The 23,713-nt window shown below is 37.3% G+C and overlaps 1 protein-coding gene across 2 annotated transcripts in view; it reads left to right on the top strand.

Annotated features, from left to right (window-relative positions):
• The window catches only part of fam189a1 (family with sequence similarity 189 member A1), a 125,149-nt gene that overhangs the window by 94,809 nt on the left and 6,627 nt on the right, over nt 1–23,713 (top strand). The window contains exons 3-5 of one of the 2 annotated variants that reach the window (XM_077228642.1): nt 6,309–6,419; nt 11,247–11,378; nt 19,506–19,613. In XM_077228642.1, coding sequence (XP_077084757.1) covers nt 6,309–6,419; nt 11,247–11,378; nt 19,506–19,613 — 351 coding nt within the window. The remainder of the gene's footprint in view (nt 1–6,308; nt 6,420–11,246; nt 11,379–19,505; nt 19,614–23,713) is intronic. The other variant, XM_077228643.1, reaches the window with a different exon arrangement.

Below are 23,713 nucleotides of genomic sequence, written 5' to 3' on the forward strand. Positions count from 1 at the left end.
ACAGACATAAACCCTATATTATTATTATAATTTTTATGACAGTTACACCCGCAGTGTCATGCCGACAGCTCAGGGAGCACATCTGCATCAGCGGGATTTTTTGCACCCCGAGATTAACGCAAAAAAAATTTGATTTGAGACCACCACTTTCAGAGAAGAGAAAAAAGGAAATTACTGAAAAGATTGCAGAGTTTGTGGCACTTGATATGAGGCCCGTGCGCATTGTTGAGGGTGAGGGATTTAAAGAACTCTTGCACACACTTGAGCCAGGCTACACCGTCCCTACAAGAGCTATAGTGATGGATGTCGTGCACAAAAAAAATATCTATTGATACGGTCAGACATTTACATGGCTATACAGGACTGTGAAGCTGTCAGTTTCACAACTGATATCTGGACCTCACTTCAGATGGAGGCTTATCTCACAGTCATGTCACATTTCATCACCGGAGACTGGCGACTGGAGAGTTTCGTTTTAGAAACAAAAAAATGGAGGACAGTCAGACAGCTGATCACATTGCACGAGAACTGACGGAGATCATTCGTGAGTGGGACATTCCAAGTAGCAAGATTGTTTCTGTGTTTCATGATAACGCAGCAAACATGGGTGTGTGCACCAACCAGTTGGTCCAGCAGCCCCCCTGGGGAAAGATGAAAGGAGTGCGCTGTGTGGGCCACACATTACAACTCTGCATAAACAGTGCTCTGAAGCAGGACCCCATTTGCCGCACCGTTGCTGCAGCAAGGCGCTTGGTTTCTCATTTTTAAAAAAAGCACAAAGGCCACCACAGCACTACAAGATCAACAGAAACAACAGAATGGAAATAAGTGTTTACATCAGTGCGGCGGTGCTTGACCCGCGCTTCAAGAAGCTCTCCTTTCTCTCCGATGACCAAAGAGATGAGGCATATTCAGTGATGGCAGAACTAGCTGAAAGTCTAACTGACAGGTCTTGCCAGGAGGAAAGTGACACGGTGGATCTTGGGCCTACTGCCCCAAAACAGGACGCTGTAATGGCTTTGCTTCTGGCCAGTGATGAAGATGAGGAGAAACAGGATGAGACGAGCGAGATGAAGGTCTATTTGAAGGATTTCACTAAATGCAATGGAGCCCCCTGGAATGGTGGAAGAAAAACGAGGATAGATATCCAAAGTTGTCAAGAGTTGCTAAGAGATTTCACAGCATCCCCTCCACTTCCACGCCATCAGAGAGGATTTTTTCAAAGGCGGGTTTCATTGCCAATAAATCAAGGAGCATCCTTTTCCCGACCAACGTGAACTAGCTGGTTTTCCTTGCACACAACTTCAGAAGAATCAGACAACCACAGTTGCAGTAGAACACTTTTCATATGTGAAGAAGTGATTTTTTTTCTTTTTCTTTCGGGACAATGTGTACAATGCTGAAGGCTGCGTGCGAAGCGTCTCAGCAACGAAGACATCCTTTCCTTTTTTTTTTTTTCATAATCGAAGCCCATTCGATTATGACTTATATTAGGCCTATGTTTATTTTCGTTGTTGTGTAATTGTTTTTATTTATTCAGGCAGGCTTATTGTATTTTGAAAAATGTTTATGACATTTTGGACTAGTGCCAGGCAATTGCGCTAAGTTTAATTTTATTTATTTATTTTATCCCGATTCCCGAGTGTGAACTGTGAATTAAAAGCCAAGAAATAGGTTCCTAAGTGAGAGATAAAGGCATGTTTTGGCACGTTGTTGTTTTTGAAGCCAATTCATTCCTATTTTATGTGAACTTTTCTGAAGTTTGATATATGTGTGATATGTTTTGTTTATCTGGCTTTAAATGAATAAAAGGTATTTGTTACACACCATGTTTTTCTTTTAGTTTTTTTTAGCTCCTTTGTTTGAAATGGAAAAAATCTACCTGCTATTTAAAAAAAAAGAAAAAAAAGGTTCAACTATCAGTCGACTACGGCAAAATCTAACGAATCAGATTCGACTATGAAAATCCTTAGTCGAAAACAGCCCTAGTTGTTACATCCCTCACAGCCTTGGTTTTTTATTCCTGTCAAACTATTTAATATAGCACTACCCTGACTCTGGTCTATAATGTTCAATTTGCTAACATGGGTAATGAGGCCTAATGCATTACTTAAGAATGAACAATAGTTTTTATAGCATTTACGTGGGTTAATGTTATTTTATAACGTTCATTTATATTAATATATTTTTATAAAATATATTTTGTATAAAAAATGTATATATTAAATATAGTTAGTCGTACATTTTTGTAGTTATATGCACTACCGTTCAAATGTTTTTTGTTTTTTTGAAAGTCTCTTATGATTATCAAGGCTGCATTTATTTGATGATAAAAAAACAATGAAAACAGTAGTATTGTGAAATATTATTGCAATTTAAAATAACTGTTTTCTATTTATATATTAAAATATAATTTATTCCTGTGATGACAAAGCTGAATTTTCAGCAACCATTACTCCTGTCTTCAGTGTCACATAATCCTTCAGAAATCATTCTAATATGATATTTATTATTATCATCGCCATAATAGAAAACAGTTGTCCTGCATAATGTTTTCCAGGATTATTTGATGAAGAGAAAGTTCAAAAGAACAGCATTTATTGATTTTTTTTTTAAAGCAGCACTAAGTAAGATTTTTTACCTTAAAATAATGTTTCCAAAATCGTTTCAGTGGTTCTTCAAGTCGTGACATGGTGAAATGCACTTATGCCACAGCTTTGCGGTCCTTTGTCTGATATATCCACGCTATGTAAGATTGCCAGATCAGGTCGCGTTTCTGTAGTTCTAATGAGACATAAGAAAACTACTAATTTGACTTGCTTTATGGCAAGCGTTACAATTGATACAATTGCTCGTTTGTGGTGTCGAAAGTACATCATACTTTCATAAAATCATGCATCATACTCTACCTTGTCTGTGGCCATTGTTGATTCCAAAGCCAGTGCTGGATAAACAGAGCGCATGTGCGTGCGCCTGCGATAGCAGGCTGTGGCAGGCTAAATTATTTACGACAGCGGTAATGGACAATTCCGCTTCCAACCTGTAGGGTGACCGCAGAAGGAAAGTTACTTGGTGCTGCCTTCAATGTCTATGCTGTCAATTTTGATCATTTTAGTGTATCGTTGCTGAAATAAAGTAATTTATTTGAAAAAAAATCGTACTGACCCCAAACGTTTGAACGGTAGTGCATATATGTGTTGAAGTTAACATTGACATAGATTAAAAAATGCTGTAAAATTGGTTGTTCATTGCTGAAAAAATTACTGCAGAAATCATATTTATATAGTTAAGTATAGAAAGCTGCTGCAAAAGCCCAGGCAACCTGCAGAATGCCTGTGAACCAGTTGGAGAAGACAGCATGTTGCAATTAAAGTTAAAAATTGAATTTGAGTTGCAGTAGTAGATTCAAAGCATAGCAAATGAATGTGTCTTTTGATATTGCTCACTGCAAACTACAAAGCATTTGTTGAAAGAACCATTTTCCCTCCCCTGTACTACCAGCAGAGTAAATTAGAGATAGAAATGAATCGTGTATTTCATTGGCTACGCTCAGCTTGCATTGAAAGGACGTCTGAAGAGTGGCCCATTAAGCTTTCCCTTATCACTCACGTTCTGAGTAACATCTTTTCAATTTTTGCTTTACAAAATCAGCCTCATTATTGCCTGCATTTTAACCTGGTCCTCAGCCATCATTTGTGCTGTAATGTGCTTTCTCTCTCAAAAGGGATGGAGATGTCACCTTCCTGCCTGAAGCTCGGGTTTGGTTTCATATTTGTACAAGAAAAACGTTCTAACATGATTGTTGTTGTCAGTGATTAATTATGAAAATCCAGTTTCTCACAGCAAGCAACAACAAATGTGATGTGTGTAAATCACATTTTTTTAAATGCTTATTGGATGCATAAATTCCCACCCTGTCTATGCTCGTAACCTTTCAGTGTCCTTTGGTCTACAAGACAGAACACAACCTAGTTCAGTCATTCAGCTGCAATGGATCACCATGTCATCTCTACAATGTCTGCACTTTATTAAGTGTGGAGGAAATCAAGCGTGGGTTTCCTGTGCGCCTGAGCCAAGGACCCTCACAGCCCCAGGACACTTGTGAAGCTCCTCGTACATCAGCCTCTTAAATTTCCAGTTTGCTGGTAGCCTGACATTCATATCTCCCAGCATCCCTTGCACCCCCTCCCGCATATTGTAAGCGTTAATCTCCATCTATGTGACTCTAACTTTCACTTTCAACTCCTCTCACTCTGTCTCTTTCTCTCTCCACTGACATGTCTGGTATTGCAAGGTTAATGTCCCGTCAGGTAGAGGGCCTCGTTAGTAAATTATCGTGTTGTGGAGGTAAGGACGGTTCTGATATACGGCTCAGTGTCCTAGCCAGTCATCTGCCCGGGCTGGACCTGATGTTCTCCCACACACAAATTGTGATTTAAAGCAGCCAGTGTGCCCAACGTATTTCATCCTTCAGGACTGAAATCCCAGAAGTGTCAGCGCAGAAATAAAGAGAATTGTTTTGAATGGAGAGTTGGGGGAGAGCAACCAGGAGTTGCGGTTCTGCCAGCGGTGCAAAAAGAGGAAAAATGACCACGCTTGAGATCTATCAAGCAGCACGGGTCCGCATTGATAGGGTGTGGGACGGGGGAATTACGCAAAGATTGGTTTCTCTAGCTGACCATATGTCACTGGCCGTGTATCAGCCTACTGAGGAATCGTGGGAGAGGTAGTAAATCAACACCCAGAGAAAAATAGCCCAATGCTCTGAAGTGCACTTGTGTTATTCATTTATTCATGTGAGCTGTTAGGAGCCGTCTCTCACAGTAATGAGCCAGGGCTCAGATGGTGAGATCAGCGTTAATTGTTTTGGTTGAAGTCATTGATTATTGAGTGCTTTAATTATTAGTCACATCTGTTCCTTTCGCTTTCCCCATGGATGAATAGTTCTGATCAATCACGTTCGATCTTTCACGCTCGTACGTCAAGTCCCATAAACCACAATTGGTTTATTTTTGGTCTGATAAACTAAACGCACTCTGGTAATGATTAGACTTTGTAAATTGTCTTGCAAATAAACTAGATGGCAAGATTAGAAATCAGATAGTCTAAACACTGAAAAATGAAGAAGAAAGTGTAAGCGAGAGAGAGAGAGGGAGAGATCCTGCACCAATTTCCAGGGCTCGCATGGCCATGGAACACTTTGTTGTGAAAAGTAGGAAAAATATCTTTAAAAGTCATAAATTCGGTAGTGAATATATCTTCTTTTATTTTTAGTTATGATCAACTCTATTAAATCAACATTCATTATTATTATTTTGCTTTCATAATATACATGTTTGGAGTAATTTTGTTTAATTCATGCTTTTATTTAGCAAGGATGCATTACATTGATCATAAGTGACATAATAACATAAAGACATTTATAGTGTTACAAAAGATTTATATTGCAACTAAATGCTGTTCTTTTAAACTTTCTATTCATCAAATAATCCTGAAAACAATTATGGTCACTTTAGATTAGGGTTCAATTCTCACTATTAGCTATTAACTATTAACCATGACTTTTGCCTCAATATACTCCTAATAACTGCTTATTAATAGTTAGTAAGGTAGTTGTTAAGTTTAGGTATTATTGGGTAGTAGAAAATAACCATGCAGAATAAGGCATTGATATGTGCTTTATAAGTACTAATAAACAGCCAATAATAGTAAAATGTATGCTAATAAGCAACTAGTTAATATTGAGAATTGGACCCTAAACTAAAGTGTTACTAAAATGATTATGGTTTCCACAAAAATGAATAAGCAGCACAACTGTTTTTTTTTTTTACTTTGATCATAAGAAATATTTCTTGAGCAGCAAATCAGCATATAAGGATGATTTATGAAGAATCATGTGACACTGAGGACTGCAGTAATAATGCTGAAAATTCAGCTTTGACATCACAGCAATAAATTACATTTTCAAATATATTAAAATGGAAATATTTATTAAAAACTGTAATGATATTTCACAATATTACTGTTTATATTGTATTTTTGATTAAAAAAATGCAGCCTTGGTGAGCAAAAGATTAAAAAAACATATCAACCCCAAACTTTTGAACGATAGTGAACATTTTTCACAAATAACTGGAAAGGTCATGGACCGTTGGCCAATATGTGGGAACCCTGTATGTGGAATACTTCTGCAAAGGCTGTTTAATGAGGTGAAAAATGGCATCCTACTGTTTTTTTGTTTATTAAGAGTCTTAAAATACCACGATAACCTCAGAAACTGACAGTCTGTTCCCTTTCTTTCTCCACAGATAACTTTCTTCATGCTGTTGTCTGCTGTGTGTGTGATGCTGAACCTTGCAGGAGCCATCCTTTCCTGTCAGAATGCCCAGTTGGTCAACTCTCTGGAGGACTGTCAGCTGGTGAGAGAGCCATGTCCTCAAACACATGCCTGAAATCACTTGTAAAGGAAACCTTAAATAGATTTGTATGTCCAAACTGAAAATAGCTTAGTCCTAAACCTGTGTATTTTATCATCCTCTCAAAAGTAGCCTGTCACTAAAGAATCAATCCATTGAGCAATTACAGATCCCAAGAGCATCATTCATTAACCCGATGCCCTTGTCAAGATTTCAGTGAAATTAGCTCAACATTGAGTCGCTAAGGCAGAGAAAATGAGAGTGTCTGCCGGGACCCTTTTTTACGTCCTGTATTATTCTGTTATATTATTCAGAAATAAATATTAACACGCACCACCTTTGTCCTCATTAAAACGGGTCCCTGATCAGCAGCTAAAGCTCACAGGGTTTTTCTAGCAACAGAAAAAAATCATAATCATCAATTTTCTGGGGAGAGTAAAGAGTGCTGCAGATGAGTGAATAGAGGTGGGTGAGCCTTCATAGTGGAAGTCAGTTCACGTAAATTAGCCATGCTGGTGCCGAATGTCCTGTCATGAGATCACTTTGCCAGAGAGGAAACAAATTCTTGAGACGTTGTTTGAAAATGAGAATACATAATGAATGTTTATTTTACAGTTCAACTGTAAATTGTCAGTATGAAAGCTGTAAATTAAAGAGCTAAATCTATAGATCTAAAATATAGAATCTAAAAAAAACATTCTCTTTTATTTTATTATGGCAAATCATAATACCTTTAAAGGTCCCCTGACATGGGGTTTTTGTATTATTTTATAATGTTTCCTGGGTTGCCTTATAATGTTAGTATGTTTTTTAGATCAAAAATAGTCATCATTTAGAAATAAAAGGCATTTTTCCTAGCCTGATTTTAGCCTCTGATTTGAACACTCTGTTTGAAGGGGCGTGTCTGCTGTGGGATTCAGTGTAAACGCGGCCACTGCTGTGATTGGCTGACATGCGTGCATATGAAATAGCTACGCATTACATGTGAAAGTCTCTCGAATACCTTTACTACTGATACGTTTTTACTAATACACTTATCGAGATTAACGAATCGTGAGAAGTTTTTAAAGTATTTAGATCTATTCCCATCACATAAAATGTTGCTGTGATGAGCATTGAGCAAGCAGATGACAGTCTGTAGATCGCGAGACTGAAGATCTTATCATTGCAACGCAGTTTCTGCACTCTCTCTAATGCTTCACCAATGCAAACACGATGATGTACACACAGTAAGAGCTTCGTTGTGCAGTCACGTGCGTCATTGATTTCATAACGAGTTGTCCAGATAAACTCGCGCTGTGTGAAAAATTGTTCTTTGATCGATTTCTGTAAATAATTTGTTCACAATTTAAATGAGATTATATTTATACTACTCAAAGAAACGATGTGAAGGTGATATTTTATTCACTGGCTTGACTTACTGATGCATTAACAGTATCGAACGATTTTGAGAGAAAGATTACCTTTCTGAACTTGAACTTGAATTGTTGCTTGGTAGCTCGATCGATTTATTTTCAGACAATCATCGAGGCCAGCTCTGTATTGGCCCAAGTTGAGGAAACAGTCGTCGGTGAAATGTTTGGACCATCCAAAACTCTGGGAAGTTTATCGGCGCATTTCCAGAGAAAATAAAATGAACCCATTGTTTCTTCAGAGGCTCGGATGAAGGAACTAAAAAATACTTTTGTGTTCATTTGTACATCCGAACACTGATCAACTGCCATGCTTCGCTCGTTTGCAAGCCATTATATCTCTCTATTAAACTTTTGTGCTTCGATCGGTCACACGCCATGATCTCTCGAGGATAAACTAAAATCGCGCGCGCGCGTTCGTATTTCCTAGCTCGTTTTCTCATGGGCGGGTCAAATTCTCTGGGCGGGCAAAGCAGAGAAGGGGGAGGTAACCTTTCCCTCATATGACGTCATATAGGGGAGATTCAAGATCAGCCCGTCTGAGATCTCATTTTCTCACAGGCAGAGAAAGATAGCCAAAACTCGGTTTACACCGACTGAAATTTCTAGACACGAGGGGACCAAATACAGGCTAGGGGAACTAATATTAATGTTAAAAAAACTCAGAAAGTGAAAATTTCATGTCAGGGGACCTTTAAATTGTTGTTTTTGATACTGGAGAATATCCTCAATGAATTCCACAGTATGTTTGTGTGCCGTCCTTTGTGTTCTTTGAATGAGGGCTTATAAAGGAGATAAATAGAACAGTCAGTCTTTGCTGTGCTTTCTATTGAGGTTGATTTATCAGCTCTACAGTGGGTCCAGTGCTGGCCCAGCACGGCATAACAGCTCAGCATGGCTTCCCCCATTTCTGTTATCCAGAACTGGACACCCCTCTCCAGCTCTAAGACCATGTATCCGCCTGGTGTGGAAGCAATAAATAACTAAATGATCAGTTGGGAAGTAGTATTCAGAATGGGTGGCAAATTAATTTATTAGGAATTTCTTTAAATAAAACATAGCACTAAATTGCTATACTATAAAAACAATAGCTAGAGTTTAGAGGAAGATCTTACCGTTATTAATTGTTCAACCATATCTCTGTGTACATTAATCACCAGGTAAGTCTTATTTGTTTGTTTCAAACACAATTAAATGCATGACTGGCTTTCAGGTAATGGATAAAGGCTTTGAATTCATTTCAGCTTTTTTCTACTATCAGTGATCTGTTGTGTTTGTGGGTTTCATTTTCAACACAAGCTTCTGCTTCACATTCTGCATTCACTTTCATTTTATTTTGAATGTGAATGCAGCTGCAGTATATGTTCATGCAGTATTCATCAAAACATGAAAATTTATTTGAACGACTTTTATGGCAAAGCTATTTCATAATTTTGAATTGAGTAATTCAACCATGAGTTAAATAGTGAAGTCTTATAGTGGGCAGTCAGTAAGAACACACATGGATGATAAAATGAAACTTTCTTTTTAAATAATGATCAGATGTTTTTTTTAGATGAATGCACAGTGAAAGAGTTGATGGCTCTTTGAAAAGGCACTTGCAAATGCTTTAATGATTGATCTTACAAAGGGTTGAGCACACACATCATGTGCCATGAGTTCAATAGATTGAACGTGTCATACAGATGAAATATTCAGGTGCTTTCAATCATTATGCCTACTGTGAAGTTTAATATGAAATCCTGCATTCATATAATCAAATATAAATGATCATACTTTTTCTCCCAGCAATCAAAAAAACCTTAAATTGTGACGTTCTATGGTTTGTGAAATTAGTAGGAACCTATTAAGGTTTATTTTAGTTTTTATTTTATTATATTAGCAGAAGCAATCCCAGGCATTTGAACTTCCACTCAATCTATGGCGGAGAGTTTTGTCTCACAAGATACTTATCTTAGAAACATATAGGAACTAATTACATGGTGATCTTTCCATGTTCCTTTTCGTAAACAGGATCTTCATAATCCTCCAGTAATTCTCAATAATTGAACAGAAACAAAACGCTGCTTTAATCACCTATCGTCATGGAAACATGACACTGAGAACCCAGTGGCGGTTCGCACCTTGTACTGTTGTGCTAAAACAGGTCAGGTGATTTTCCTTCCCTTTGTCTACCGCTTCAGACCAGGCTAAAGACAGACTTCTGTCTCCAACAGTCTCTACTCCACCTGATTTAGGGATTAGCATGTCGGATTAAGCATCTCTCTTCTCTGCCTACTGAATGCTCGCCTCCTCAGAGACTTGATCATGCCATGACTGAAATATTAATGAAGTTGTTTCCTCGATTCAATTAACCCCTGCTTGCAAAGTTCACACATCGCTTTTGTGCAATATGGGTCAAATGGCGACTTCGTTTCAGTCCAACACAAAGCATTTATAATGCTGGACCACCATTTATGGGATTTATTAAGATCGTTCTTAACAAACATGAATGATTAGGCTAAAGCGGTTAGGTTCAAGAATATAGGAAGCCTGTAAATGTTGTAATGTGGAAGACATAATTAATTAATTAATTTAATCTTAATTTTCAATACAGTAAGCTGCCAAAAATATGCAGCAACTTTGTGTATGAGACAGTAGTAACCATTTTGCAAATAAGTAAATGGTAAATGGACTGCATTTATATAGCGCTTTCACAGACCCAATGGCCACCCAAGCGCTTTACATGTTTGCCTCTCATTCACCCATTCACTCAGTCATTCATACACCGACGGCGGTGTCAGCCATGCAAGGCGCCACTCAGCTCGTCGGGAGCAGCTGGGCTTAGGTGTCTTGCTCATGGACACCTCGACACTTGGTCAGGTGGAACCGGGGATAGGACCACCAACCTTTCGGTTTGTAGACAACCTACATGAACCACTGAGCCACTGCCGCCACTACGGGGTCGACAGTATAAGACAGTATAAGGGGTAAGAGTAACATATTATTATATATTTACATTGAAAAAGTGATTGAATTTAGGTAGTTTGTTATTTTATAAATATGACGCTGTCTGATATAGCTGCCAGCTACAGTATTAATATGTCATCCATGGTAACTTCTAACTAACAAGTTTATTTGAAAAGGCATCTAAACAGCAGAATATTTCGGATGTGCCTCAAAATCTGTTTTTGTTGAACATTTCTCTCCTGCTTCTTTCCGGCAGACAGAGAACTCGATTTAACGTGTGCTGAACAAGTGTCATCACTGTAACGTGCTTATGAGGAAATTTAGTGCGCCGCAGTTGTCCCTGGCCTGCCCTATCGACGTGTTTGTGTTTTCACCTTGAGCAGTCACACAATTCTATTGTCTATTTTATGCAGAAACAATCATTTGACTTGCATGAAACTGAAACCATTTTGTTTGTGTCCTTCTGCAGATCAAATTTGACAGTGATGGTGTGTGTGTCTGCTGTGAGCTCGAGCACCTGAAATCCACCTGTAATAATCTGGGAGATACGCTTAAACTCAACCCGCTGAGGGACTGCAACACCATACGTCTCCGACTGAAGGTGTGTGCGTCTCTGTCTCTCTCTCTCTCTCTCTCTCTCTCTCTCTCTCTCTCTCTGTTTTTTTTGTCTCGGTGGGGAACCTGAAAGCACAATCCTCATGGGAACATCAATTTAGGTCCCAATGGTGACACGAGTTAAACAAGCTTATAAATCATACAGAATGAGTTTGTTTTTTTGTTTTTTTAAATGTAAAAGCTCAGAAGGTTTTCTGGGTAGGTTTTGGGCGTAGGGTTAATATAAGGGGATATAATAAACTGTTTGTACAGTATAAAAACCATAAAAAAGTCTATATAGAGTACCCTCAAATATAGCGAACCAGATGTGTGTGTGTGTGTGTGTGTGTGTGTGTGTGTGTGTGTGTGTGTGTGTGTGTGTGTGTGTGTGTGTGTGTGTGTGTGTGTGTGTGTGTGTGTGTGTGTGTGTGTGTGTGTGTGTGTGTGTGTGTGTGTGTGTGTGTGTGTGTGTGTGTGTGTGTGTGTGTGTGTGTACATGTAGGTGTTTGTAACATGCTTTTATCTGTATCTGTTCACAAAGTAAATAAGTTTGGATGTTGGATGTTTGGGTGATAGGATGTTTGAAATTGATTTCAGAACATTGTTAACATAGACAGCTATTTTTCTTTATATTCTTTAAAGTCCCAGTGAACTGGAACTCATAGCAGACTGACGGTTGGAGGGGAGTGGTTAAGCGTTTTCAACCCAAGCCGTCAAACTGACGTCATCAGAGAAGGAACACCATTCCAGACAGGAAGCAAATGTTCAGATTTTGATTAAAGATTATCACGACGAACACATTTTATTCTGTGTTTTAACTTGCATGGATTAATTGTTCACCACAAGACTAGAAATGTGTGCTAACAAAGTAAAAAGGGGCAATTTTGATTTAATGACGACTTTAATAGCGTCTTCTATCAATTTGATACTCAAGTATTAACATTTTTTATCATTACAAATAGACTTTTTGATTGCCTCCAGTTAATGAATATTGGATCAGACAAGTAAATGAAGTGAAATAAATGCATTAGACATGTAAATGATGATTATTTTATAATCATGCATGTATTGTTTGAAAATCTCTAGTCTTCTTTAATTAGCCAGATTAAAAACTACCATCATCAATAATCTTTATAATAGATAAAATGGGGGGTGTCTCTAGAGAAAGCAATGTAGTAACTTTTATCTATATTCCTTGACTAAAAGGGAGAAGGTCCTGCATCTTTACAATTAAGAGACCTTCTCGCGGGCTGTTCTGTATATACACTCACTACCATTCAAAAGTTTCGGGTCAGTAAGATTTTTTAATATTTAATACTTTTAATATGTCTGTTATGCTCACCCTGGCTATACATTTATTTGATCACAAATACAGCAAAAACAGGTATATTGTGAAATGTTATTGCAATTTAAAATAATTGGTTTATATTTGTTTTTAATATATTTTAAAATGTAATTTATTCCTGTGATGATGGCAAAGCTGAATTTTCAGCCTGTCTTCAGTGTCACATGCTGATTTCCTGCTCAAGAAACATTTCTTATAATAAGTTAAGTTAAACTTATTATTGTCAGTGTAAACAGTAGTGTACTGTGTATAATTAAGGACTGGACTGTAGAGTAATTGCACAGATGTGAGTATTAAGTGGTGCTAGTCTGAATTTGTAGTAGAAATTTGCAGATTCAGACCCGGGTAGGGATGATGTAGAACTACGAGAGATAATGAGAGCTCAAGCTTCTCTGGCACCATTATACCTGTGGGTCACTCCAAGGGTATTGTCCCTGCAGGAATGGCACTGTAAGTCACCTTAGATGAAAAATGATAAGTTTCAGTGTTACAAAGAGTTCATTTAGTCAATTTAACATGGGTTGCATTACGATCCTGCAGTTTCTGATGCATTGTTTTTGTGGGATTGTGATATTCTTATTGGGTATACAGAGAAAGAGATATTTTAAGCATTAATGGTTTCGGTTTGTAGTCTTGTTCTGCTGTTTGGCTTTGGATGTTGTTTTTGAATTCCAATCATTTTTGAATTATATTTTTGAGGAATATATTCATAAAATATCGCACTTTTAGCTTGGAGAAGTATTTTTTGACTCTGCTCCAATGCACATTTGCTGTGTTCCTTCAGGGATTTCTCCATTTTCAAACACTTTTTCATTTGGCTTTTAGAGAGTATTTGAACCATTTAGCAGAGCAAGAATTACACTCTATTCCCAAAAACGCCTGTCTTATTGGACACGTCTCTTCACGTTGTACTGTGGATCTCTCTCTAATATGCAGATAAGACTCAGTCATCATTAGTTATGCATCTTCAATTAGCGCTCGCCGTTGGTTTCTTTTCCAGTGTCTAAGCAATTCACTCATGCTAGCCATGATCTCGGGGCTTTTTGCAGCTTTTGAAACGGGATGTGAGGCTTGTACAAAGCATCCACCACTCTTTATGAAATCAAGAAAAACACTTGCCTGTAAGCAATTGCTTATAAATGCTTCTAAACCTGCCTCATGAAAGCTTGTCAGTAGTGTGAAATCATGTAGAATTATTATAATACAGATTATTCTTATTATTATTTTCTTAACATGTATTTATAAGTTTAAAACTACAAAAATGCACAGTACATCTTCTTTCCCTATACAGGGTTGTATTTGCAAGGTATTTGTAATGCCATCATAAACATATAGGCCCGGTTTCACAGACAGGGCTTAGATTAAGCCAGGATTTTTATTTAATCTTTTTTTTTTTTCAATCACTTAAAGGGATAGTTCACCCAAAAATGAAAATTCTGTCAGTATTTACTCACCCTCATGTTGTTCCAAGCCCGTAAGACCTTCGTTCATCTTCGGAACACGAATAAAGATATTTTTGATGAAATCTGAGAGCTGGATCACTCCTCCATTCTAGTCTCCATAGGCTTTTTCAGGGATTGAACTTGCCGGCCTCGAAAAGTTATTAAAGACATCGTTAAAATAGTCCAAGTGACCACAGTGGCTCAATCTTAAGTTTATCAAGCGACAAGAATACTTTTTGTGCGCAAAAACAAACAAAAATAACGACTTTATTTCAACTATTCATTTCCTTCTCTGTGGGCCTCGAGTCAGTTAACGCAGTGTGATCGCGTAGAGCTACGTCACACGTAGGCTCACTATTGGCCGACACTGGTCATGTGTGTGATGCGTGTAACGTACAACAACAGAAGCGTACGCTGTTAAACTAGTGAACTGACTTGAGGCCCACAGAGAAGGAAATGAATAGTTGAAATAAAGTCGTTATTTTCGTTTTTTTTTGCGCACAAAAAGTATTCTCGTCGCTTGATAAACTTAAGATTGAGCCACTGTGGTCACTTGGACTATTTTAATGATGTCTTTAATAACTTTTCGGGGCCTGCAAGTTCAATCCCTGAAGAAGCCTATGGAGGAGTGATCCAGCTCTCAGATTTCATCAAAAATATCTTAATTCGTGTTCCGAAGATGAACTAAGGTCTTACGGGGTTGGAACAACATGAGGGTGAGTAAATACTGACAGAATTTTCATTTTTGGGTGAACTATCCCTTTAAAACCATCTTGAATAGTTAATTAGTTTTAATTAACAATAACGTCACTATATGACTATTGATGGTTTATATTATAGCTGTAGCACTTACTCGGGTCGTGTTATGATACATAAATAAGATTTATACACTTTAATGCTATTACTGATGTCTGAAGGTTTCATGTCTTTTTATGGCCAGTCAGGTCAATTGAGATGGCTATAAAAGACCCTCAGTACAATTAATGTTATGGCTCATTGGCATATTGCACCATGTGACTCCCTCATTGTAAGGGTCCTGGGCTATCATATACCACTGGTGTTTTATATTGACAGCCTCGTTTTCCTTTAGGACTCATTTGTATGGAGGTATAATACCTTGAGGTGTTTGTCACAAAATGACGGCCAGTGACATGTCAGTTCTATCATATCTGATGAAACCGATTGCAAGTTTTCTGTCCAGCAACTACTCAGATTACTGGTTTAGACCCTCATCAACATGTGAATGCAAGAAATGGTACCATGTTCCATCTGCTTTAAGAACTGTATGAATGTATTTTCACTTTTCAGAATGTAAGGTAGCATGTATTTTCATCATTCTTGTCGTCAGGGGGACAAGTGTTAGAATTGCTGGTTCAAAATGGGAAGAGCAGGTGTTTCTCAGTGGAGCTGGCCTAGTACTTCTGTTAGATGTGCTGGAATACAACTGCACATGCTAGTTCTGCATCCTATTGGAGTTAGTCCAATCATAACATTAGCTTGTTGTATAGGTACATATTGTAGGTGGTCTTGATCTGTTTGATCACTGCTTTTTACCACCGCTGCTGAATCTACAGCACAACAACAAAAATAATATTTTACCCAGTGAGAGTCTGAATTTTTAATGTCTGAATTGAATGTTGTGAGATAAAAACACTGTATATTGCAAAATAAAGGCTAGAAAATACATCTCTCTCTCTCTATTGAGTCGTGGGCTACATGCAAAGACAAATGTAATTGCGTGACAAGTCTGGTTCAATTGATGATTGTTCAAAAAGACTCCATTTGAATCAGTCTGATGAATAATAATAATAATTCATTACATTTATATAGCGCTTTTTCTCTGCGCTATTTCTCTCTCTCACTTTCGGCGCTTTACATAGAAGGGGAATTATGAAGGTAAAACAATGACAGATGTTTTTGAAACAAAAAAAGCTTGTTGAATTGCACTACTTGAAAAAATATGCATTGCATTAACCCTGTTTGCATTTTAATGCATTGTATTTTTAGGGCTTGCATTTTTATGTGCTGAAATTCAACATGGTTGTATATTTAAGCTGTGAATATTTCAATTCAAAACATTTCACTCATGTTTTCAGTATTAAAAATTCAATAATCCATATTCACCTTTCAGGTTTCATTTCCCAAAATATTCATTCTGTTTTAAAATACAACCTATAATATTCAACAGGCAATTTTCAGTCCATTTTATTTCGCTTCCACAAATTCAGTGGTTCAAATTCAAAAGAAAATTCAACGTTTGACATCGGGGAACGGCAGGAATATCAGTAGATTACCAATTAATAATCTCATAGCTGTTATCGGCCTCACCAGCAGGAGGTGCAAGCGGCTGTTGACGAAGAAAACTATAGAGCAATGGGTAAGAGTCATTCGTTCATTCATAAAAAACGGATTTACAGAAATGGAGCAAGCGGTAATTATCAGGGCCAGTATATGGAAAAGCTGATAAAGACACAAAAGCTGTGTTTACATTTAAGTCTTCACAGTTAGTTTTGCACATGTAAGCAGTTTTCTCTACCATGAACGAGATTATAATGTTATTCCCCGATGCTGATGTTCAGATAAAACGTTAAATCTGAGGTATATCTATAGTTTTCTTCGTCAACGGCCGCTTGCACCTCCTGCTGGTGAGGCCGATAACAGCTATGGAGATTATCAATTGGTAATCTACTGATATTCCTGCTGTTCCCGGATGTCAAATATAGAATTTTCTGTGGAAGCGAATTTCGAAAGCGAAATAAAATGGACTAAATATTGGGAATCCATAGGGATTCCTTCCATAGGGAATCTCCTCAACCACCACCAATAACTGAATTTTTCACTAATTTGCTCATTGAATCAGTCAGAGTGATTACTGAATTTCTATCTGACACGCTTACTGAACTGCCCGTTATTACTTTTTCATTAAGGATGTCTGTTTTGAAATGAAGCCAGTTTTGTGTACTAGTGTACTGTTGGTAAACATTACCCTTTGAGTTTAAAAAAAATTTTAAATTATATATTGATATTTTAATTAAAAACTGAAAAAAATGGGTATAAAAATTGGACCAAAACAACTTCAAAAAATGCATTTGAGTCTCATATGCATTTGTCCACTCCAGACCCTTATTGTTTGCATTTGTATAAACGTATGCCCCGCCTCCAAAGAGGAGGTCTTGGCCTTTTTGGAAGGTTACAGTCATGTAGATGCGGTTAGGCCTGTCCGGTCTTCTTAGGATGGGCTCCTTTCACCTGAAAGACTTGTGCACATTTAAGAATTCAGCATTTTCCTTTAGGACATCACTGGGTCACATACATTTCATCTTGTCACAACGAGAGATCGGACAGGGCTCTGATAGCAGGTGTGTGTGATGAGCTGTCGTGAATACTGAATCATGTATTTAACATTTTGTGGATGCAGATCTACCACCCAGCTCAGTCTGGCAGAATTCCAAACAGTGCAAGTGACGTCCTTGGGTTTTTCTTTTAGCCATCTCTTTCTCTTGATGACTATAGGGGCTACACGCTCTCACTCATGCTAATGAGTTATGCTATATGTATGTGTATCAATTCTTAAAATCCCAATATTAATTTACTTTAACTCAATACCTGTGTTTTCTTGCAATTCCTTGTGGGCTTCACACCGTACCAAAGCACAACCAGTGTAGTCTGATTCATGAACAAATTATTATTACTCTTGGAATTGTCCTTGTCCTTTTATAGGTGGATGTATACATTATATAGACCTATTTATTGGTGTTCATGAAGGGATAACTGAAGTGATCATGGTTAGATCTTTTGATTTTGTTTATAATTTTTCACATTGTTGGTAACATTTTTAAACTAATGAAATGCATTTAAAGTCAATTTAAAACTTAAATTTTGGGTTGTTTATTATATTTGTTATATTAATGGCAGTTAAACTGCATAGTTTGGGCCTTGTTAATTTTTTTAATGAACATTTTTGTTCCAAGTTTCAAGAAAGTTCCTGTATATTTCAGTGGCGGCTTGTCAATAGAGGGCGCTGGGATGTCGCCCCCATCAAAATTCCAGAAATATACATGTATAAAAAAATGATATAAAAATTAAATAAAAAATAAAATAATTTGCTCATTCGATGTGCAGGTTGGTAGTAAGAGTCTCAGCATTTAATAAAAACTGCCTTTAACCGGTTAACTATTTTCTATGTTTTTCGATGTGTTTCATGGGCGAGGGACGCCAGACAAATGGTTGTCTATCTGAGTCCTTAAATTTTCGGGCAGCATGTGACCTGAAGCTGGTCTCTAATTGGTTTCTTGAAGATTCTCCTCCTCCGCAGGTCGCTTTATCCCCGGCGAATCATGTTATTTTATCCAGTCTGATTAGTTCTCGTCACCTGTCATTCAATTTTACGCTTTTAGCCACTACTGCGAGTGCGCAGGCGACTCTGCCAAAACCCTGCTAGGCTGATCACTTCCATAGAGATAATGGCAGCAGTAAAACCAAATTCTGTCATTGATTTACAAAAAAAAAACCTTTCACAAGACGTTCGCTGGAAGAAAAAAAGGATAAAGGATCTCGGATCGGACCGACCCGCTTTACAAGTCCAGCAGCAGGCCAGTGACAGAGGACGAAACTACACCCGGAGCTTCACTCACGCTTGTTATGAGAAACGGAGGTGGCGGGCTGGATGTGATGTTAGCTCTTTTTTGCTTTCCCTGTCTTTTATTTCAAAGTGTCGGCACTGAAGTTTTGTGGACAACAACAGGGGTAACGTTAAGAGACCTCAAACATCTATATGAAATTTATTTGTATTTATTTTCGCCCCGCCCCCCCAAAAAATAATGATCACCAGCCGCCACTGGTATATTTACATCAAAAGCTGAAGCGGAATGGACATTGTAACTGAAATATACAGGACTGAATCAAATCAATTTGAATCGGAATGTGGGAATCAAATCAAATAGTCCTACTAGTCTTTGAATGGGAATCGATATTTAAAGCTGCACAAGGACTTTCCCTGATTAGTTCAGCTTTTTGTGCTTAATATCTTTTGCAGAACGATGATGCAATGCAAAAGTCCCACTTTGATGACACCATTATCCCTCTTATCCATTATGTCATAGCTCCTCTCTCTTTCTCTCTTTCTTCCACACATTTGTTCTTTCCTGACTGCCGTCTCTCTCACTCGAGACAATAAATGTTTGTGCCAGCCTGAGGTTTTTCCCAACAAAACAATTGCCATTCTCTCGTTTATTTTCTCTCTTTCTCTCACTCTCCTTCTATCCTTCTGTCTCTTTCTCGTTGATTCTCACCTTCTTGTCCTCTCCCTTCTAATCCGTGTCTCTCCATTTTTCTCTCTGTCTCACAGGAGCTGCTTTTCAGCGTGTGTGCACTGAATGTTATCTCCACCATTGTGTGTGCTCTGGCCACTGCCGTGTGCTGTATGCAAATGGTTTCTACTGATTTACTACAGATGGTAAGTGTGATCCATACCACAATGTGTGTGCGTCTTTCTGAGTGTGTTAATGCATTACATTTTCCCATAACATCATAATGGAAAGATCAGACAATAAAGACAAGTGAACATGTAATAGTTTAATTAGCAAAATGTCAGAATAAAAGTGTATAGTCTATATTCATAGCCATCAAAAGAAATAAAGACAATTTAATGAAATTTCATTATGTGTACCTTATATTGACCTAATATTTTTTTACATTAAGCACAGTTCAGAGCAAAATAGCACAGTGGATTTGGTGGAATACAAAAACAAATCATTAAATATATCCTCTGACTACATCACACATATACAGTACATGGAATGACATCTCATACTTCAAATTAACACTTATTTTTTCCCTAGAGAAACTCGTGACCTGATTGCCTTGTGGATTAAGGAAATAATCAGTCTAGACATTAATGCTGATTTTTGGATCTTCCTATCCTACACATCACAGGGCAAAACCTCCCCTAAATATGGATTGTTTTTTTTTGTTTTTTTTCATGTTTTGCTGGCCGAGAGTGGTCTTGAACTTTGTAAAATTAGTTGACGTTATTTAAAGTAAGGAAACCCATTGCCTTTTACAAATTAAATCAATTTGAACCACAAGTGTTTAAGTAAACTTATATTTTTCAATTTGTAGGAAAACGTTACTACAGTTCCTTCCTAAAGTTATACGTTTCCTCACCAAGTAAAGTCAACTACTGACACCTAATGTATCACCATGGATACAACATCATGCAAAGAAAAAAATAGATTTGGTTACCAATGGCATAATAAAAGTAACCTATTCGCAGGGACATTTGTCACCCATATTCTGCAACCAAAGTGTTACAGAGATTATGTGAGTTCACATGTTATTCAGCTCTTCGCTTATGGAAATAAAACAACTTTTTTTTTAAGCCATTGATGCAAGAGTCTTCATCTCATCCGGTTATACTTCATTTTAAGCATATTTTTCAAAAGTACTGTACTATTCATTTGTTAAACATAAGATTAAATGAGGATGAGACCCCAGACGTTACAACGCTCCGTGGCAGAGAACTGCTGATCGGTCATTGCTCACTTTTAGTTGATCTGTCTTTTTCAGCCAGCCTGTTTTATGTGAGAGAAAATAAACTTGTGGGACATAAAGTTTTAATATTCTTTAAGAGTGGGCTTTGTGCGCTTTATGGGTGCTGCAGTAAATTGCGCAGCCTCACGGATGGCTGCAGCAGAGGCATGGGCACAGGGAGATGAATTGAGATGACTTGTATTAGCATGGCTGTGGCTCTGTGAATCGCTAGAGCAGTTGTGGGATTAGTTTCGACTCAGGGCACAGAGTGGCAAAGCGAGAAATCACCACTGTTACCAGCTGCACAGTCCATGCACAAAGACAACAGACGCCCGAGGGCAGGGATGAGGGGAAGCACTGCATGGAGCTTTTCCAGTTGCAGCTGTATTAACTGATTTCATAATAACCTTATCATTTGTATTTTATCTCTGAATACATTGGGTGGTTGTTATTTAGAACCATGTAATGAAACGATACACATTCTGACGTTGTGATACTTATACCGCTGCCTGGACTTATCTATCATTTACAGTCACTGCCTCCCTTAATGATGCTTAAGATCAGAGTGATGATTTCAGTATCTTCTGATTGATGAGGCTTCACATATTCTTATATGACATCAACAGGAAAGTGCATTGCCATCATAAAAAAATGCTTTAAACCTATCCTTGAACTCATAAGGAATGGCACAAAACGAGTTACTCTTCCCATCTGAACTTTTCAACCGGCTGATTCATGACAGATCAGTGGAATGAAATTCGCCCTGTTTAAAACACCAGAAGAGATTCACTATCTTATGCATGATGTCCGCTACACTAGACAGAACTTTAAAAGCAATTTTCAAGGGATAGCTCACACGAAAATTAAACCATTTACTCACCTCGTTCCAACCCTGAACTAAACATTTTTTTCTGTTGAACTTAGAACAAGACTGTTGAACAAGACCTTTTGAGAAATGCCTTTTTTGTCTATACAATCAAAGTCACACATGGAGAGTAAATGATGGCGGAAGTTTCTTTTGTGGGTGAACAATTCCATTAACAATTTGTGGGTGAAGGTCACATCCAAGGCCCAGTGAGGTCAAATCCAAATCACCATGATCACCTTTGACCCTCTCTCCTAATTATGACTCTCTTTTTAATGTATTTTCTTAATCATATGTTGTTTTATTTCTGACAATCTAAATTTTACATGGCTGACGAATATAGAGATGCACCATTATGTAATTCTTTCAAATACATAAAAAAAAGAAGAGAAAAATATTTTGGAATGATTATCCTTGCTTTGAAGTAAAATTCTCTGGTAACACTTTACAATAAGGTTCATTAGTTAACATTAGTGAACTACCTTAGTTCTTCAGCATTTATTAATCTTAGTTAATATTAACTTTGACATTTACTAATACGCCATTAAAATCAAAGGTTGTGTTTGTTAACATTAGTTAATGCACGGTGAACTAAAATGAACAAACAATGAACAGCTGTATTTTATTAACTAAAATTAACAAAGATTAATACTGTAACAAATGTATTACAGTATGCTCATTGTTAGTTCATATCAGTTCATACATTAACTAATGTTAACTAATGAACCTTATTGTTAAGTGTAACCAATTCTTCTTTTCCTTTAATAATTCATGCATCAGAGGGTTGAATTGCATAAAATGAAACACTTTAGCCACAGGGTGAGACATGGCTGTACTGTAGCTATCCTCATACTCATATCCTTGCAAATTATCCAGACCTGAACAACTTTTTTTCCCCTCCCAACTGACATCCTACTCTTAGTCTTTGTTTTGAACGCAATGAAAATGATGTAACTGTGATTTTAAATAACATCAAATTTGTACGGTGAATGATTTCATCATTAGATGGTCATCAAATTCACTACCAACCAAAAGTTTGGGGTCAGTCAGATTTCTTTTCATTGTGGGGTCAAATAAATTGGTCAAAAGTGACAGCAAAGACTATTCTATTTCAAGTAAACGCTGTTCTTTTGAATTTTCTGTTCCTCAAAGAATCCTGAATAAAATGCATCATGGTTTCCACTAGTGTTACGTTTTCCTGATTAGTCTAGGGGAGGAAGGCAACAGCAAAAAAGTGGATGGTGGTGAAATGAATGTGCAACCGCATGAAGCCACCCCGTCTCCAGACCCAGAATTGTTTCACAATAAACACAATTCTCTCATTAAAGGAAGTAGTTTTTATTTACAAATCAAACAAAAGAAAAAGGGGGTCTCAGATTCAGAAGGGGATACTGCCAAAACAATAAACATAATCAAACTCCTTATTAACCAAACTACTTAAACTAAAAGAAAAACAAGAGTACAGCAAAATAAGCTAGCTCCCTTGCTAACATAAACAGGAGAAAAAGTTAGTCGAAATAAATGGCACCCACCTCCCTACTAACCCCAAAATAGATAAAAGAAATCATTAACTTGCAAATTGCAAGTAAGAGGCAAAACAGATTAAACAATACCATAAATCATGAAAATTAAAACTCACTTCTACCTTTATAAAGCTCAATCATCGAGTGATCAAAAAGGTACTAGAGAGAGAAACTACTACAATAAGTACAAGTAGAGCGAGAGAGAGAGAGAGAGAGAGAGAGAGAGAGAGAGAGAGAGAGAGAGAGAGAGAGAGAGAGAAACAGCTTGGGCACCCACAAACAAAACCTTACGGCTCTGGACGTAACACTAGTATATTATGCAGCACAATTGTTTTTAACATTTATAATAATTAGACATGTTTCTTGAGCAGCAAATCAGAATATTAGAATGATTTCTGAAGGATCATGTGACACTGAAGACTGGAGTAATGATGCTGAAAATTCAACTTTGCCATTGCAGGAATAAATTAGATTCTTAAAATATATTGAAATAGAAAACAGTTATTTTAAATTGTAATAATAATTCACATTATTATTGTTTTTACCTTGTTTTTGACCATATACTGTAAATGCAGCCTTGGTGAGCATAAAAGACTTCTTTCCAAAACATTATAAAATATTACTGACCCCAAACTT

This window comes from Siphateles boraxobius, unplaced genomic scaffold (assembly GCF_051911475.1).
Source record: "Siphateles boraxobius isolate OS27281-9 unplaced genomic scaffold, OSU_SipBor_1 130, whole genome shotgun sequence".
Classification (NCBI taxonomy): domain Eukaryota; kingdom Metazoa; phylum Chordata; class Actinopteri; order Cypriniformes; family Leuciscidae; genus Siphateles; species Siphateles boraxobius.